This window comes from Rhinopithecus roxellana, chromosome 16 (genome assembly GCF_007565055.1).
Source record: "Rhinopithecus roxellana isolate Shanxi Qingling chromosome 16, ASM756505v1, whole genome shotgun sequence".
NCBI lineage: Eukaryota > Metazoa > Chordata > Mammalia > Primates > Cercopithecidae > Rhinopithecus > Rhinopithecus roxellana.
In genome coordinates, this window is record NC_044564.1 from 66,991,874 (window position 1) to 67,012,067 (window position 20,194).

The 20,194-nt window shown below is 39.9% G+C and overlaps 1 protein-coding gene across 4 annotated transcripts in view; it reads right to left on the reverse strand.

Annotated features, from left to right (window-relative positions):
- Positions 1 to 20,194, reverse strand: part of TTC39B (tetratricopeptide repeat domain 39B) — a 273,344-nt gene that overhangs the window by 31,680 nt on the left and 221,470 nt on the right. For all 4 annotated transcript variants that reach the window (XM_030919785.1, XM_010368074.2, XM_030919786.1 and 1 more), the window contains 5 exons: positions 19,633 to 19,743; positions 16,441 to 16,572; positions 15,286 to 15,362; positions 9,321 to 9,388; positions 5,354 to 5,418 (listed from right to left, as the gene is read on the reverse strand). In XM_030919785.1, the coding sequence (XP_030775645.1) occupies positions 5,354 to 5,418; positions 9,321 to 9,388; positions 15,286 to 15,362; positions 16,441 to 16,572; positions 19,633 to 19,743 (453 nt within the window). The remainder of the gene's footprint in view (positions 1 to 5,353; positions 5,419 to 9,320; positions 9,389 to 15,285; positions 15,363 to 16,440; positions 16,573 to 19,632; positions 19,744 to 20,194) is intronic.

Here is a 20,194-nt window from a genome sequence, read left to right on the forward strand (position 1 = left end):
TAAATTATTATTGCATCTGTTCATGGTGATCTGTGATGGGAGACCTTAAATATTACTGCTACTGTAACTGTTTGAGGGGGCCATGAACCACAGCCATATGAGACAGAGAAAGTTCTCAATAAATGTTGTGTGTGTTCTGACTGCTCTTCTGACAGGTTGCTCCCCCATCTCTCTCCTCAGGCCTCCCTGTCCCCTGAGACAAAAAAATATTGAAATTAGGCCATTTGGTAACTCTGCAGTGGCCTCTCAGTGTTCAAGTGAAAGGAAGAGTCGCCCCTCTCTCACTTGAAATAAAAAACTAGAAATAATTAAGCTTAGTGAGTAAGGCATGTCAAAAGCCAAGACAGGCTGAAAGCTAGGCCTCTTGTGCCAAACAGTCAACTTGTAAGTGCAAAAGAAAAGTTCTTGAAGAAAATTAAAAGTGCTACTTCAGTGAATGCACAAGTGATAAGAAAACACAACAGCCCTATTGCTGATATGGAGAAAGCTGTAGTGGTCTGGATAGAACAAACCGCCCACAACACTCCCTTAAGCCAAAGCCTAATCCAGAACAAGACCCTAACTCTTTAACTCTATAAAGGCTGAGAGACGTGAGGAAGCTGAAGAAAAAAAACTTGGAAGCTAACAGAGGTTGGTTCATGAATTTAAGGAAAGACACCATCTCCATAACATAAAAGTGTAGCCAGGCACGGTGGCTCACACCTGTAATCTTAGCACTTCAGGTGGCCAGGGCAGCCACATCATGAAGTCAGGAGTTCGAGACCAGCCTGGCCAAGCATGGTGAAACACTGTCTCTACTAAAAATACAAAAATGAGCCAGGCATGGTGCACGCCTGTAGTCTCAGCTATTCGGGAGGCGGAGGCAGGAGAATCACTTGAACCTGGGAGGCAGAGGTTGCAGTGAGCTGAGATCATGCCACTGCACTCCAGCCTGGGCAACAGCGAGACTCCATCTCAAAAAAAAAAAAAAAGTACAAAGTGAAGCAGCAAGTGCTTATGTAGAAGCAGTAGCAAGTTATCCAGAATATCTAGCTAAGATCACTGATGAAGGTGGCTGCACTGAACAACAAATTTTCAATGTAGACAAAATGGCCTTCTGTTGGAAGAAGAGGTTATCTAGAACTTTCATATCTAGAGAGGAGAAGTCAATGCCTGGCTTCAAAACTTCAAAGGTCAGGCTGACTCTTGTTAGGGGCTAATGGAACTGGTGACTTTAAATGGAAGCCAGTGTTCATTTACTATTCCAAATATCCGAAGGCCCTTAACAATTGTCCTAAATCTGCTCTGCCCATGCTCTATAACTAAAACAACAAAGCCTGGATGATAGCACATCTGTTTACAGCATGGTTTACTAAATATTTTCAGTCTACTGTTGAGATCCACTACTAGGGGAAAAAAAAATTATTTCAAAGTATTATTACTCACTGAAAATGCACCTAGTCACCTAAGAGTTCTGAAGGAGATGTATGCAAGGATTATATTGTTTTCATGCCTACTAACACAACATCCATTCTGCAGCCCAAGGATCAAGGAGTAATTTTTACTTTCAAGTCTTATTATTTAAGAAGCACACTTTATAAGGCTATTGCTGCCATAGTGATTCCTCTAATGGATCCAGGGAAAGGAAATAGAAAGCTTTCTGAAAAGGATTCATCATTCTACATGTCATAGAGAACATTCATCATTCATGGAAGGAAGTCAAAATGTCCACATTAACAGGAGTTTGGAAGAAGCAGATTTCAACTCTCTATGATCATTTTGAGGGATTCAAGACTTTGGTGGAGAAAGTAACTTCAGAGGTGTTAGAAACAGCAAGAGAACTAGAATTAGAAGTGGAGCCTGAAGATGTGACTGACTGCTGCCATGTCATGATGAAACTTTAATGGATGAGGAGTTGCCTCTTATGAAAGAGCAAGAAAGTAGTTTCTTGAGATAAAATCTACTTCCGGTAAAGATGCCATAAACATTGTTGAAATGACAACAAAGGATTTGTAATATTAAACTTCGCTGATAAAGCAGCAGCAAGATTTGAGAGCATGGACTCTAATTCTGAAAGAAGTTCTCCTGTGGGTAAAATGCCATCAAGCAGTATTATATGCTACAGAAAAATCTTTTACGAAAGGAAAAGTCAATAGGTATGGCAAACTTCACTGTTGTCCTTTTTTAAAAAATTGCTATAGCCACCCCAACCTTCAGCAACCACTATCCTGAATGTCAGCACCCATCAACATGGAGGCAAGACCTCCACCAACAAAAACATTATAACTTGCTGAAGGCTCAGATAATTGTTAGCATTTTTTTTTTTAGCAAAAAAGTGTTTATCAATTAGGGTAGACATAAGGGTATTGGCAGACTTAATAGAATACAGTACAGTATCAACATATTTTTTTTTCTTTTTTTGAGACGGAGTCTCGCTCTGTCACCCAGGCTGGAGTGCAGTGGCCTGATCTCGGCTCACTGCAAGCTCCGCCTCCCGGGTTCACGCCATTCTCCTGCCTCAGCCTCCCAAGCAGCTGGGACTACAGGCGCCCGCCCCCACGCCCAGCTAATTTTTTTTGTATTTTTAGTAGAGACAGGGTTTCACCATGGTAACAATCTCCTGACACCGTGATCTGCCAACCTCGGCCTCCCAAAGTGCTGGGATTATAGGCGTGAACCACTGCACCCAGCCCATAATTTTTATATGCACAAGGAAACCAAAAAGTTTGTGACTCACTTTACTGCAATATTCACTTTATTGTAGTGGTCTGGAACCCAAAATATCTCTGAGGTATACCTGTATGTCTTTGCCTCTACAGGCCTATTTTAATTCCTTTAGTATTTTTAAGTTTTGATGACTAAAACAGCAATTAGCATTGAATTTAACATTTGTTTATATTTTCTAAAAATACTTCACAAAGAAATCTATAGAACAGCATGTCAGGTACCCAAGATCTACCACCCCTTTCCAGGATTTTGAATGAAACACAGTTTTGTGAAAGGATTTTCAATGGAAGTACCTCTTAAAATACTAAATTTTGGTTCTGCTACCAGTAATGGCAGGGTAGCTTATGTCAGATTAACTTTCCCACAAATAACTATCATAAATTCTGGAAAAATATAAAATATACTTTTAAAACATATTTTTACACAGTGGAAAACGAAGGGAAAAAAGTAGGAGTCTCAGGAGAGAAGAAAGTAAGAATGGGGCAGAAAAAAAGTTTGAAAAATTATGATCACAAATTTCTCAAAACCACACTTAGGCACATCCTAGTCAAACTACTGAGACCCAAAGATACAAACGAGTCAGTCTTCAAAAAAGCCAGAAGAGAAGACACATTATATATAGGGGAACAATAATACAAATGAAAACAGAATAACAGAGGCTTTAATACAATGGGAAGCCAGTTTTAAAGAGCTGAAAGAAGGAAAAACCCCTCAACTCAGAATACTGTAGTTCGCAAAAATAACCTTGAAAAGAAAAAGTAAAAAGTAAATATATTTTAAGATAAATGAAAACAGAATTTGTTAAAAGCTGACACCCATAAGAAATGCTAAAGGAAGTTCCTCAGTCTGACAGTAAACAGGAAATATATTTACCATTTTGGATAAGAATATGAAATATGGTAAGAATATGGGTAAAGAGAGAAGACTACAGCATATAACTGATTAAAGGGAAAGTCTGACACTGTATTGTAGGGTTTATAATATATTTAAGTGTGCTATACCTCAAAAAAATAGCATAAAGGGCCAGGAGCAGTGGCTCACACCTGTAATCCCAGCACTTTGGGAGGCCGAGGCAGGTGGATCACGAGGTCAGGAGTTCGAGACCAGCCTGGCCAATATGGTGAAGCTCCATCTCTACTAAAAATACAAAAATAACTGGCCGTGATGGTACATGCCTGTAGTCCCAGCTGCTTGGGAGGCTGAGACAGGAGAATTGCTTGAACCCAGGAGGCAGAGGTTGCAGTGAGCTGAGCTCGCACCACTGCACTCCAGCCTGGGCAACAGAGCAAGACTTGGTTTCAAAAAAAAAAAGCATAAAGGACAAAATGTGGTAAATGAAATTACACTTTTGCAAAGTTCTTACAATTTATGTCCAGTGCTACAATATTAACTCTAAGTTGACTGTAATAAGTTAAAAAGAATATTATAAACACTAGAGCAACCACAAAAAAATTAAAGTACAGCTAAGAGAACAACAGTTTTAAAAATGTTATTAAAGCAAAAGAAGACAGGAAAAAAGGGTGAGAGAACAGATGAGGCAAAGAGAAAAAGCAAAATGCAAACATATCAACTGCCCAACTATGTGCATCTACAAGAAATACAATTTAAATATTTAAAAATACAATATGAAAACAAAAATAGGTTTAAAGTAAAAGAATATATACCATGCAAAGACTAATTATAAAAAGCATGAGTGCCTATATGAATATTAGATATAACAGATTTCAAGACAAGTAATATTACCAGAGTTAAATAGAGACATTTCAAGATGAAGAAAAGGTTAATTCATTAGGAAGGCAGAACAATTATAAATACATATTTTATGAGCCTGACAACAGAGCTCCTAAATATATGAGGCAAACACTGACAGAACTAAAGGAAGAAAGGGATGACTCTAGATTCGAACTTAGAGACTTTAACACTGAGTAAATAAAAGACAACTGGATAAAAATCAATAAGGATGGCCGGACGCAGTGGCTCATGCCTGTAATCTCAGCACTCTGGGAGGCCGAGGCAGGCAGATCAAGAGGTCAGGAGATCGAGACCATCCTGGCTAACACGGTGAAACCCTGTCTCTACTAAAATTACAAAAAATTAGCCAAGCGTGGTGGCAGGCGCTTGTAGTCCCAGCTACTCGGGAGGCTGAGGCAGGAGAATGGCGTGAACCCGGGAGGTGGAGCTGACAGTGAGCCGAGATCGCACCACTGCACTCTAGCCTGGGTGACAGAGCGAGACTCCACACCAAAAAAAAAAAAAAATGAATAAGAATACGAACAACACTATGGTCACCTCAGCTGAACGTTTCCATCTACTGCAGAAAGTTCTACTGGGCAGTGCTGCTCTGGAATCTGAACCAAAAATATTACTATAATTTTAAATTTATAAATTGTTCAAAGGAGAAACTCGAATTATCTAATCAGAAATTATGTCAGTAGCTTTATTGTCAACTAATTTGCTCTTAAAATTGTATTTAAACTTAAATTCTGTTGTCCTATAACACTGAATACACACTCAGCAAAAAATCAAGTTCATTTTTACCAACACGAAATAAAAACTCCTACTCAAACTTAATTTAGGAGAACTGTGAAGAACAAAGGAGTATACAGCACAGAATTATTTACAAATCACATCTTACTTTTTAACTTACTTATATATTTGGTAACTTGTTCTAATTTTGAGTCCACCTTTGATGAAGTTGATCATATTTTCATCCTGAAAATAATTCAGTTAAAAAATTAGATTATTTAGCAAACAAGTTTAAATTGTCCCCACAGTTGTGTGTTTGTGTGATTAGAAAAACAAAAACAAACAAAAAAAAGTATTTTGAGGACATAATTTTGAAATTAACACATACTCTTGCTTTACATTTAAAAGTTTTTGGGGTACTTTTTCTTCCACATTAGAGGACAACAAAAAGAAAATACTTGTAAAATCCTTCAATTACTTTATATTACTAAGGAGGTAATCCTCACCAATTAGGGTCCATATGTGGTCCAAATTATTTTAATAAACATTGACATCTACCGAGCTGTTTTCTTGTGGGTTTAACAGAATCTAAACTGCATGACTTTACAATCTGCTCTAAGGCCAAACCTTCCAGTACATTACACCCAGTAAAGGGGACAATGGTCCTTCTTTCACAGAGTACTTTAGCAGTCAGAGTCTATTTAATGTTACGAATTTTACTCACACACATTTCCAGGCCCAAAATAACTGGTCTGGTTTCTGAAGTGGCTGTCACTACTATGCAATTTTGTTTTAGGAAAACAAAACCACTTCAGTTCTGTTTATCTGGTCATTGACTATAAAATTGAGGCAGTTGGCCTAGATGAATGGCGTTTTCGGGGTCAGCATTCTAGGATTCTAAGACAATCTCTCAATAAATTACATCAAATAACCACTTGAAGGAAGTTACTCTAATAGATGGTACTAGTGGAGACAGTCCTATGTTTTGCATTTCCAGACAGAAAGTTTTTCTAGTCTATTGATATCAGAAAGATGCTCTGGCCGGGCGCAGTGGCTCACACCTGTAATCCCTTTGGGAGGCTGAGGCGGGTGGATCACGAGGTCAAGAGATCGAGACCATCCTGGCCAACATGGTGAAACCCTATCTCTACTAAAAATACAAAACTTAGCCAGGCATGGTGGCGGGTGCCTGTAGTCCCAGCTACTCGGGAGGCTGAGGCAGGAGAATCACTTGAATCTGGGCGGCGGAGGCTGCAGTGAGCCGAGATCGCACCACTGCACTCCAGCCTGGTGACACAGCGAGACTCCATCCCAACAAAAAAAAAAAAAGAAAAAGAAAAAAGAAAATGCTCTGATATATATTTCTTATGTACTTAAGCATCCTCCTGTAGCAAAAGAAAAACTGACTTTCATTTACTAATTTCATTAATTGCTTAAATACTTATTGTTCTAATTATTATAAGAATCAATAGATATGAAATGCAATGTTTATCTTCTTAATTTAAGGAATCTTATGATTACATAAGATCCAATACCAACCAGAAAAGAATTTCTTAAATTAGCTTGAAATATGCCTCAAAAAAAAAAAAAACATATGTCATTTCAGGATTCATCAAACTTAAATTTAATGCCTATTTTATACCAGGCACCCAAATGCAAAAACAGATGAAAGTAATACAGTATGTTAAGGGAGGGCGTCATGCGTGGAGAGGGAGCCATGCATAGGGACAGAGTCATGCACGGGGATGGGATCATGCACAGGATGTCATGAGAACACAAAGTAGTAGCATGGAGAGGGCCAGAAATCCCTCCTGGAAGCGTTGGTGCTTTAAGCACAAAAATAATTAGAAACTGGCCAGGTATAGGAAGGCAAAGCAGATGTGAACAAAGCAAAGTTAAACTCAAGTGGAAAGACGGGGCGGCATTAAGGATCATGATGGGTTTGGCCATGTGTGCATATGTAATTCTACACTGCTGAAGAATCTATTGCAAAGAGAATGACCAAGGAGTTAAGAAAGCTACCTCCAGCCGTGCTACTCAATATGCAACCCTGTCAGCGGCATCCAAGGACACCTGTAAGGCGTGTGTGTGTTGGCAGGGGCGGGGGCAGTAAGGGAACATAGAGAGGAGGTACCAGTTTTCTTTGAAAAAGTACCCCCCTCATTTGTGATATTCTGATACAGAATACTACCATAGTCAATAAGAGCTACTGAATGCTGAAGCAGAGAAGTGACCAAGTCAGAGACTCGTTTTCAAGAGGGTACTCAACCCTCAACTGCAGAATAGGGAATGAGCTGAAGGTATAAGAAATTAGAGAGGGAGAGCCACTAGGTTGCTGTACAGTTCAGCAGAGTGGATAAGCACCTCTTCTAGAACAATGACAGAAAGAGATGGAGTTGCACAATCTTTAAAAGGCTAAAGCAGCATGAATATAAAAATGATTGGGTGGGAGGCATGAGGAAGAGGGCGCAAGTATGGATATCTCTTTAATTTCAAGTCCCCAAATATAACATAAGCCTTCAAATCCCAGATTTGATTGCCAAATCCCTGTTTGGAAAACAGAAAAAAACTTGGGCCTCCATGACTATCATTATGATGCTTACTGAGGCAATAAGACTGTTGTTATCAACCAGCGTTTGTAATGTCTGTGTTTTAGGAAACAGGGTCATGGGCTACAGTGACTCCGTTTTACTAAACCAGAATCCAACCTAAGAGGTCAACCTCCATGAAAAGAAAGAAGCAACTGTCAAATAATATAAAAGATTGTGGCCAGGCGCGGTGGCTCACGTCTATAATCTCAGCACTTTAGGAGGCCGAAATGGGTGGAACACCTGAGGTCAGGAATTCGAGACTAGCCTGACCAATATGGTGAAACCCTGTCTCTACTGAAAATACAAAAATTAGCCAGGTGTGGTGGCGCACACCTGTAATCCCAGCTACTCGGGGAACTGAGACAGAAGAACTGCTTGAACCCGGAAGGCAGACAAGATCGCGCCACTGCACTCCAGCCGGGGTGACAGAATGAGGCTCTAACCACTCAGCACCCCTCCACAAAAAAAAAAAAAAAGACTGTGATTGAGGAAGATTTTCCATTTTACAGTTGAATTCCTTTCTGATTTCGTACAATCTCTACTCCACCTCACCCTCACTGTAGCCATCACTGCCACCCATGAAGCCGTTATGTGAACATTTATGTTTTAGAGAAGCATTGGAAGATACAGAAATAGGCAAGGTACTGACTGTACTAATTCCCAGAGGTGAAATTAAAATGCCTCATAAGAAAGGATTAATTATTTAGTGACTTTTAAAAAACTGTTTTTCCAAAGGAAGAAATAAAAGAAAGGGGAGTTAGAATACAGAAAGAAGGGGAAAAATAAAATTTGAAGTGTACATGAACTTTCCATGTATGCCTAACTGAACTTGACTGAGGCAAGTGGTGTAAAAGGAGGCACGTCCTCTGCCCAGGCCACTCCCATGTGCGGCCTCTACCAGTAGAAAGTACAAAGCGGAATATTCTCCCGATTTCCACACAGATGCATCTTAAAATTAGATGTGGCGGTTGCAAAGCAGTTTCTTTAAAGTTTCTTTTTTGTTTTTGAGACGGAGTCTTGCTCTGTCACCCAAGCTGGAATGCAGTGATGCGACCTCAGCTCACTGCAATCTCCACCTCCCAGGTTCAAGTGATTTTCCTGCCTCAGCCTCCTGGATAGCTGGGATTACAGGCATGTGCCACCACGCCGGGCTAATTTTTTTTTTTGTATTTTTAGTAGAGACAGGGTTTCACCATGTTGGCCAGGCTCGTTTCGAACCCCAGACCTCAGGTGATCCGCCCACTTCAGCCTCCCAAAGTGCTGGGATTACAGACATGAGCCACCGCGCCTGGCCTAAAGTTTCTTTAAAGACACAGTCTTTTAAAGGGCAATGATTCCCAGTGGAGTGCAATTTGAAATAGATTCTTAAGTGCAGTAGAGGAGGAACAAAGCTCTCTAGCATCTTTTTTCAGCCAAAGTTTATCAGAATAACAAATATTTGCCATTACAACTCTAAGTCAAAAGAATTGAAGCTTTGACATAGAATGCACCACATTTTTCTATGCAGCACTGGCTGTCTTCCCAGCCAATATGAATTCTAAGCCAAATATTCATTACCTGCACAAACGTGAGTGCAGCTTTCTGTAGGAGACACTCGGCATAACAGATTTCAGCATGCATTTCCTCTATGAAAAACAAACAAAATTATATTAAGTAAAATCCCACATCCAAAGTGATTGCTCTGTGATGCTCAGGAAAGACTGGCAGATAAATTAACCCAAGAGAGACCCCAAAACTTAGATGGCCCTTGTGATTCCACAAAAGCGGAATGATAACCCCAGTTCTCACTTTGTCAGGAAGATTTTCCTGGAATGTGTGAAGTGTTCAGGGAGGCCATCCCCATTCAAACATAACTGCAAAGAGTCAGTCACTTCCTATCAGAGACCCAAACTCAGCTCACAAGGGGAAGTTAACATTTAAAAGCACTTTTTAAAAAAAGGAAACCACTTATTTTTTAACTTAATTAGTAACATAAAACTTTGGCTGTGCGCAGCGGTTCATGCCTGTAATCCCAGCACTTTGGGAGGCCAAGGTGGGTGGATCACCTGAGGTCAGGAGACAGAGACCAGCCTGACCAACAGGGAGAAACCCCGTCTCCACCAAAAATACAAAAATTAGCCAGGTGTGGTGGTGCATGCCTGTAATCCCAGCTATTTGGGAGGCTGAGGCAGAAGAATCGCCTGAACCTGCAAGGTGGAGGTTGTGGTGAGCTGAGATTGCGCCATTGCACTTCAGCCTGGGCAACAAGAGCAAAATTCCGTCTCAAAAAAAAAAAAAAAAAACTTTAACATAGTTTTAAAAGTTGAAAAAAACTAAATTAAATGTATGAATGATCGCTTCTAAAATATAAAGGTATGGTAACCATGACACTAACCAGACACATTAACTACCTGAAAAGAAAGCAGCAATTCTCTAGAGCTCAGTGAAAAAGAAACGTCCTGCATGGCCATGTTAAGACTCCTCATATGTGAAGATCTGATATAAAAAGAGACAGCACTATCCCAGTTTTAGGCTAATTTGATCATGTAGATGTCTAGCACAAGAATAAGGTACTCTCAAAAAGGGGTTAGGTGGGGCTCTGTGCATCCCAGGGGCCTGTGGAGTACCCCAAAACACATATCCTAGCTTCCCAACAACCCATTATACTTGCAGAGAATGGAGAGACAAATCTTTACTTTTTTCCATATACAAGTCAGCAGATTCTTGCTCTATCCATGGGATGCAAATTGGCATGATATTTAAGTAAATGAGCCTGGGGTATTTAACAGCCTGGGCTGCTAAAAACGCTCTGCCATGTACTGGTTATAGGACCTCGTCCCCTCTCTACTGGTTTCCTCATTTATAAAGGCCACTAATACCACCTCTGGTTCACAGCTGAAGGATCAAATGAGGTACTGCACACAGAGCTCATGATAGAGTTAGCACTGGATCAATGCTAGCTACGTGCACTGAGATTACCGCCCTTGATCCATGTCACTGCTTTTTGATAAAACTTAGAAAGCAGAAAGCATTTTTATGTGGAATGTGACTGAAAATAGAGTATTTCTGTATTATTGGGATTACTGCTAATAGACTTAGATGACAACAAGTACTTTCTTGCACTTATAGACCCTACCCCCACCCTATACACACATACAACCCACTGGTTCTCACAAATTGGTTCAAGTTCCTGCCATGCTCATATTCTAAATGTTTAATTTACAAAGAAGCCCTGCTGCAGCTAAGGTCTGCAACAGCATACAGAGAGATGGGGCCAAAGTCACGACAGACCAAACTTGAGGAGCTACAGCCTGCATATCCACAGCCAGGGTCTCAGTCCTTCAGAACACCTCTCCTCAAAATGTGCCTGGTGATTTTCTAGCTGTGTTCAGTGGGATACCAACTGGTAACTTGTTTTGACACAGTCACCTGAATATCCTCTTCCTACGTAATTCTGTGACAGAGTGAGAATCAGGAATTATTAGCTATGAAAGTCTGCTCAGGAATACAGATTGCTGGCTTGGGGTACATGCAGAGGGGACGAAGTCTGTGGTGGTGATGGTGGCGGTGGGTGGGGGGCAGAGGGGAGTGGGCCGGTAACAGGAGCAAGGAAAGCCCAGAGCACCTTCAGGAAAAGCCAGTCAAGGGAGGAGACAGCAATGAGGCTGGAAGGGTTAAGTCAAGGCTCAATTATAAATGGCCTTGAATGTTAGAGTCTACAGTTGATTGAGGAGGCAACAGTGAGACAGTCCTTTCAGAGATCTGGGCAGACAGGTGGGCAGATCAGGGTTAAGTGAAAGATGAACAAATTTAAGAGCAGCACAGGGATGTGACAAGGCAAACAGAAAAAGCAAGAAGAGCTTGAACTTTGCATTCCGCAAGTAAGTATCTGTCATATTAAATCCCTTTCACATCCTAGGCACTCACTGCATATAAATATCTGTAAAGGCCATTTGAAACCCATTTGGGGCAATCCGCCAGCCACAAGAGAAAAAAACTAGTATGTTCCACGTTAAACCCATGAAAAGTTTAATGAAATATACTCACTCCTGTAGACAACCAGACACTCAAGGATGTAAATGAAAATTACCAAGAGGAAAAACAAATCACACACTAAAGCTACAATGTTTTGACATGCTCCCTTGAACACAAAGTCTGTTTGGGTTGCAGTTGACAGCCAAACTCACTAAGAATAAAATACAGCTTAATTTATAAAAGTTTTACTCTTTCACTGTGTTTGACTTACACTGCATAGTTCTTTAGTTCTCAAAATTAGCCATTAGGTACTTATGAGTGGGTAACTACCAGAATATCTCTTAATTGTAAATTCCTTAGTCCACAGGAGTAAATATCTTCATGATGCACTGAAATAATGTTAGCTAAGCATTGCCTTTAGATATGAAAGTCTAAATAAACTCGTATTTCATAATAGGCTGTACTCACAAGTGTATTAGTTTATTTTATTTTAGTTTATATTACTTTACTTTATTTTTATTTATGTAGAAACAGGGACTTGCTCTGTCACCCAGAGGAGAGTACAGTGGCATGATCTGCGCTTACTGCAACCTCTGTGATATGGTTAGGCTTTGCGTCCTCACCCAAATCTCATCTTGAATTGTAATCCCCACAATCCCTACGTATCAAGGGTGGGACCTGGTGGGAGATGTATGGATCATGGGCTGGTTTCTTCCATGCTGTTCTCATGACAGTGAGTGAGTTCTCACAAGATCAGGTGGTTTTGTAAGTGTTTGACTGGAGTTCCTCCTACATGCCCTTCTCCTTCCTGCTGCCTTGTGAAGAAGGTGCCTTGCTTCCTCTTCACCTTCTGCCATGATTTTAAATTTCCTGAGGTCTCCCCAGCCATGCAGAACTATGAGTCAATTAAACCTCTTTCCTTTATAAATTACCCGGTCCTGGGCAGTTCTTTATAATAGTATGAAAATGGACTAATACACTCCGCCTCCTGGGCTCAAAGGATCCTCCCACCTTAGCCTCCTGAGTAGCTGAGATTACAGGCACAAGCCACCATGCCCAGACTATTTTTTATAATTAGTAAAAAGTAATTTTCTACTTTATTGCAGATTTCCTAAAGTGCCATTGTTCAAAGACATTATAAAAACATAACAACACAATATCATCTATTTTCAAGATAACTAACACAGAAATAATTCAATATTTCCTTTATCCATATATGACACATTTTGTGCCCTTCTCTACTTGCCTAAAGGAAAAAGTGTGGGTTACGGTGGAAAGAGTTGTGGCTTAGGGAAAGGCAAATGATCAGTTAACCCTACTCTGCTAGGTGAGGAATCCTGGCCATTTGCTTATAACTCTGATCAGTTCCAAGTCTATAACGAGGAGGTTAGATAGGTTAATGTTAAGAAAAGCAGCAAGGACAGTATATAGCACATACAGAACGCTTTTTAAAAATAGAGGATCATCGGCTGGGTGCGGTGGCTCATGCCTGTAATCCCAGGACTTTGGGAGGCCCGAGGCAGGCGGATCACGAGGTCAGGAGATTGAGACCATCCTGGCTAACATGGTGAAACCCTGTCTCTACTAAAAATACAAAAAATTAGCCGGGCATGGGGGCAGGCACCTGTAATCCCAGCTACTCGGGAGGCTGAGGCAGGAGAATGGCGTGAACCCGGGAGGCTGAGCTTGCTTGCAGTGAGCTGAGATTGTGCCACTGCACTCCAGCCTGGGCGACAGAGCAAGATTCTGTCTCAAAAAAAAAAAAAAAAAAAAAAAGGAGCATCTTATTTTTCAAATTATTATTATTGAGACAGATTATCACTCTGTCATTCAGGCTGGAGTACAGTGGCGCAATCTCAACTCACTGCAACCTCCGCCTCCTGGGTTCAAGCAACTCTCCTGCCTCACTCAGCCTCCTGAGTAGCTGGCCACTAGAGGGAAGCCATAGAGAGAGTAACAGAAAGGAGAATACAACAAAAGAGTTCCATTTCTTTTGGGCCTATTTGATTTCTTATTAATCCACTTTAGTGAACTTTAGATCTAATGGAACTAATTTACATAAGTAGCCCAAAGATGGAAGATATGTAGACACATTCTATCCGAAGTCAAGGGGATAAATACATTCTTATAAACAGTTGGAGGTCAGTTTCTGGAGAAAAAGATGTAGGTTTCAGCTGCCTAGTGTGACCAATGAAATGCCATTCTGTTTGACCATGGTTCTGGGGTCAACATCATGCCCCTTTGAAATAAGTCCCAAAGATGTGAAATGTCTCAACTCCTCTCCTATAATCAATACTCTAGCTTCACATCGTGCAAATGTTCCCAAGTTCTCCGAAGTCCAAAACAAGTTGATAATACTCATCTAACAAAATAAACAAAACTTCCTAATAAAACACCCTCAAAAATATGTCTGACATATACTTGACCATTAGAAACTACTCTGATAGCAGTATCCAGAACTGCTCTTGCTCTAATCAACCAAAGCTACTTCTAGTAGCTTTGTATTTTGTGTTTGCTAGTATGGTATATTCTAGTATTTTGTGTCACCTCTTCAGAGAACACATTTGACAATGACAATACAGGCACAGATTCTCCTGGGATGGCAAAAGCTTTATTCTACAATGATCACATTTGAAGGACATTTTTTTTTTCCTTCTACAGGAATATCTAGATGCTCCTTTCTTGTAAACTATTCTGGACTAGAGTGTAACACTGTAAAGACAGAACTGATCATGAACCTTCTGCCCTAGTCCCAGCGGCACATCAAGCAATTGACAGCAACAGCGGTCATTTCCTCCCACCCATCTGATCAGGGTGCCGCAGCCAGCCATTCCTGGATTCTTGAATATTCCTAAATGTCCACAAACCACGCATCTTCCATACTGTGAAACATCATTTTTTAAAAGATACCAAAATTACTTCCACCTTGAAAAAAATTTTTAATAGCCTGTGGAAAACTGAAATTCTCATAGATGAATGGTAAGAATATAAACTGACCTATACCTTTGGAGAAAAAAACTGGGAATACCTATAAATATTGTAACTTTTCAAACTGCCAGTCTTGGTTATTCCACTTTTAGAAATCTATCTTATGAAATAACTTTTCAAGATGCATTAATCCATATGTATAAGGATTCTAGGACACCATTATTTGTAACGGTGAAAAAATAAAAACAATAGAGAAAATCCAATTTTGGTGTACAGTACACCAATCCTGTGGAGTATCACACAGCTGTTAAACACTCACATGTAATGACCTGGGAAAGTGTCAATGTCAAATTTACACCTATTACGGGATTCTATGCTTGCAAAAAAAAAAAAAAAAACATGAACAATCCATGAGTGACAACAAAAACCCTATGTGTACCTTATTTATGTATTTGAGTATGTACGCAGAAAAGGCTTTACAATGAACCATTAACAGTGGTTACTTTTGGAAGGTCAGTATCATAGGGAAGAGAAAAAGACATTCCATTGACTTTATACACTTCAGTATGGAATTTTAGGAGATGATCATTTTTTAACTTGTAAAATCAAGGAAAAAAGTGATCTTTTAAATGACTTTTACCTTCACTCAGTTGCTCCAGGGATCCTCTAGAAAGAAGACTTGAGAAAGATTCTACAACTGTGTATTTTTTCCTGTATCTACATCGAGTAAATAAAAAGGGAGATAGAAAACAGAAAAAAAAAATCAGGCTAAGCTCATTTTCATTTGACATTCATTTCAGTCACTATCACACCAAAGAGTCAAAAAGCTGAAACTCTAAACCCTGAAGTCTGCAGGACACAGATCATCCTTTTCCAACACTCTACACTCAGCACTGGCTAGCCACTTGCGGGAACTCAGTCTGTGTTACTGAACACCACGTGGGGAAACCCACACACGCCACTGAAAACTAACCTCCAAAGTACCTTCCCTTATCCTGATAACTAAAATCAGGATTTGTGTAAAATTCTCCACAGGTGAAAAATGAAGTTAAAGTGCAATATTTGGAAGCTCTCTTCATTTGAGGAGCTTACAACATCATTATATCAGGATGCAATTTCACCCATGTTAACCTTCTGATCATGAACCTTCTGCCCTAGTCCCAGCGGCACATCAAGCAATTGACAGCAACAGCGGTCATTTCCTCCCATTCATCTGATCAGGGTGCCGCAGCCAGCCATTCCTGGATTCTTGAATATTCCTAAATGTCCACAAACCAAGCATCTTCCATACTGTGAAACATTTATCATTTTTTAAAAGATATCAAAATTACTTTTGCCTTGAAAAAAAATTTTGATAGGGTCTTCCTATACTCACAGGGTAAAGCTTAAAATAAAACTAAAACTCTATCTCATTTTCACCAAACAAAAGTGTTCAAAAAGAGGTCCTTCTTAAACAAATAAAACATTCCCTCATGAATTTGCATCTCCCACTTAAAACAAAAACGTTCCTTGCGTGGCTTGGTTTGGTGTGCAGTACCTAATGTCATCTACCTTGAGAGACGCTTGCTGCTAATCCCACAGAAATCCCCCCCATATATCTGTAGCTCAGACCTCAGGTTATCAAAAAGAAAAGTGGAATATATAGATGCCAAATGGGAATCCTTCAGCTTCGAGGCTGAATTTCTTTTCTGTAACTGTGGCCAATTTCAAACACAGAGCTCTTGGTCAGGCAAATGACATTACACAGGCATGAAAGTTTGCAGTCACATCTCAAGTATTGAATGATTCATCATACTTTTGGCAGGTTTGTAAAGCGTCCTTCATGGCAGAAATACCATTTTGGATGTCCTGTTGCTCGAAGGTCAGGACAGCCTGCAACACCACAATGGTACTGTAGCCCAGAGCATGGTACATACTCTCCTTAGCCCTGGGGAGAAAACAGGGAATTCAGACATTTTAATTCAATGGAAATACTGATCATAAGAAATCCTAGTAAATGCATGTCCTGACTTGCACAGTAACCTTTATTCCTTCATCATAATCACCAAAATTATATGGGTGGTGAAAAGTAACCTCTTAAGAACTCAAGTACCAAGGACTTTCCAATGTAAACCCACACAGGCAGAACAAAATGTTCCAGGTTGAAGGGGACAATATGCATTTCCCTATTTCAACACAAGAGGGCAGCCTGTGGGCAGATTCCAAGCAAACCAACTGTTTTCAGTTGAAAAAGGGGCAGCATACCTTTGGCTCTGAAATAAGTGCTAAATAAAGGCCGCTGGAAATGTATTTTTTGACAGAGAGATTCTGATATGTTTTTTCAAAAATAAAGGCTCATTTAAAGTAATTCCTCTCCTCTCCAGCCAAAGGCCAAGAGCAAACAAGATTTTGGAATAAGTTAGGCTGGTCACAAGAGCCATGACCAAAGTAGATGTCAGACCTTGTATCTGGTTCTAATCCCATTATCTGAAATTCCCGATTAAAGTTCTTGATATTTCAAATCAAGTTACAGTGAGAACTGCTTCAGGATTCTTAAAGATGTTAATGAGTCCTAACGGATGGCAGACATCCAGATTCTTGGGCTGTGAGAACGTCATTTATTTTCTCAAAACTTCTTAAGCTGTATTAATTATTTATAAGGTTTAAAATGCTAATGCATGGTTTTGTTTTTAATTTAAATATTAATGCATAACAGCCTGCTACCATGCAAAACAAATGCAAGCCACATTATCTTTTGCCCCCACGGAAATAGTCTAAACATCCTTAGGTAATTTGCAGCTTGTCCTGAACATTGAGGGCACTCACTATCTGTTCAAAAGAACCACAAGGAATCAGAGCAGCCCAAAGTTAATCATTAATTGTGGTTCCAAACCTCACATTTTTAACTGAAAGCTCTTTTAAGAAGAAAAAAAAAAAAATTATTTCAAGTAAGGGAAAAGTATTTTTATTTATTTATTTATTTATTTATTTTTGAGACAGAGTTTTGTTCTTGTTGCCCAGGCTGGAGTGCAATGGCACGATCTCAGCTCACCACAACCTCTGCCTCCCAGGTTCAAGTGATTCTCCTGCCTCAGCCTCTCGAGTAGCTGGGATTACAGGCATGTGCCACCATGCCCTGCTAATTTTTTGTATTTTTAGTAGAGCCAGGGTTTCTCCCTGTTGGTCAGGCTGGTCTCAAACTCCCGACCTCAGGTGATCCGCCTGCCTCGGCCTCCCAAAGTGCTGGGATTACAGGCATGAGCCATTTAAACAGTGAAACGTACAAAACTCGGAGACGAACCTGACTGAATACAACACTAAATCGTTTATTTTCATTCCATGTTATGATCAGCTGTGTGTCAGTGTCAGAGAAAGACTTGTCTGAACAAAAATCAAAGGAGATAATGGGTACAAAAATACAGTTAAATGGAAGAAATAACTTCTAATATTTAATAATAAATTATAATTAACAATAATGTATTGTTATTTCAAAATAGCTATAAGAGAATAATTATAAATGTTCCTGACACTAAGAAAAGATAAATGTTTGAAATGATGGATAACCCAATTACCCTGATTGATCACTGAACATTGTATACAGGTAAGGAATTATCACATGTACTCCAAAAATAGGTACAACTATGGCTCATCAATAAAAACATTTAAAAACCCAAAGAAGACAGGCAAGCAGGCTGAGAAAAGAGACAGAAGGAGAGACCAAGAGAGGGAAAGACAAGCAAACAAAAGGAGGTAGAGACAGAAGACAGAGAAGTCTGAGGGACTGAGAAGGACAGAGGGAAAAAGCAGGGGACAGGCAAGGTGGAGATTGTGAGGCAAATATTGAAGACAACACTGGAAGATTTCCTTAAGACTATTCTTCACAGGGCTTCACCATCGATTTCATCATTTGTTCTTAACCTGTGGAACGACAGCTGACCCACCTTGACTACAGCTATTCTAAATCTTTACAGAATTACCATAGCAGCTCCTCAGCAGGTCAATTAATCTCTAACATTCAGATGACCAGAATCCAGTCGCCCTAGTAACCACTCAAAGTAAGGAATGAGATTGCCCACTTTTCTGTCCAAGTAAACTTCTAGGAAATTATTATACAAGTCTAAGCATCATCTAAGCAAGTGTTTGAGGGCACAATGTAAGACTATTCTTGTCAAGATAAAGACTGAGTAAACAGGCAAGCAGAGGTTTTATTGCCACATCTGAAAACTTAACAGGTACTATTAATTGAAATTAAATTGCTTAACTTGTTTGTCGAACAAATAGAGAACCCCAGTAACATTCTTTTTTTTTTTTTTTTTTTTTTTTTGAGACGGAGTCTCGCTCTGTCGCCCAGGCTGGAGTGCAACGGCCGGATCTCAGCTCACTACAAGCTCCGCCTCCTGGGTTTACGCCGTTCTCCTGCCTCAGCCTCCCGAGTAGCTGGGACTACAGGCACCCGCCACCTCGCCCGGCTAGTTTTTTGTATTCTTTAGTAGAGACAGGGTTTCACCGTGTTAGTCAGGATGGTCTTGATCTCCTGACCTTGTGATCCGCCCGTCTCGGCCTCCCAAAGTGCTGGGATTACAGGCTTGAGCCACCGCGCCCGGCCTAACATTCTTATTTTCTTAAATTTCTTTTTAGCATTGAGATCAGCATATTCTGGTTCTTCCCCTCCCCATTTCAAAGGAAATTTTTTTCAATATTTAAAAGGAACAAACATAAAAATATTTCACTGAAGAAAGCAAAATTGAAGGCTTATAAAACTACTTAAAAGATGACAATATCTGAACAAGAGAGATTAAAATATGCAAAACAATCAGAAATTTTCTACTAATTATATTTGAAAACTCAGATTTCTAAACTGAATTTTAAAAGTGACCAAAGTAAGGAGGTCTGAACTAAATTAGCTTATCAATATTCAGATGGGAACAGATAATTTACAAGCATGACATCAAAGAATCATCAGAAACATCTGAAAGATATTTTATCTAAAAGACACAAAGTAAATTACCAGGGGCGAAGCAATTCTAAGGCGTCTGTAAATTTATTGCTTAGAAATAAGTTCAATGCCACAGCACATTCTTCGAGGCCACTCTTGAGATCCACCTTGGTTGATGATGAACTAAAGATCAAGAAAAAAACACAGAGAATTTCTGTAGTTTTACCATCAACAAGTTGTCCCCAGGGAGTGTGTGTATGTGGATTCTGGAGACGGGACAGGCTGGAATTCTAACTTTGCTGCTTACTGTCTATAGGATCCCTGAGTCTCAATTTTCTTATCTGTAAAACGGGAAGACCAACACCTACTTTGAGGGGCTGCTGTGAAGATGAGGTAAACTGACAAATGCTGCTCATAGCAGGCGCTAAATAGATGATAGTTCCCTTCCCCACTGCTTCAAAGACCGTAAGTGTAGGAATTCCACACTTTTGTACATGGAGGAGGGGGAGACTATTTTATTTTAGTCTGGTTATACATGGGGAAAAAAACGTGCTTCACTGGAAAACCACGCACTGCCGAGACTCTAGAGGAGATCTCTACAGGTAATTAGATTCTGATTCCCAGGGAGCTTACA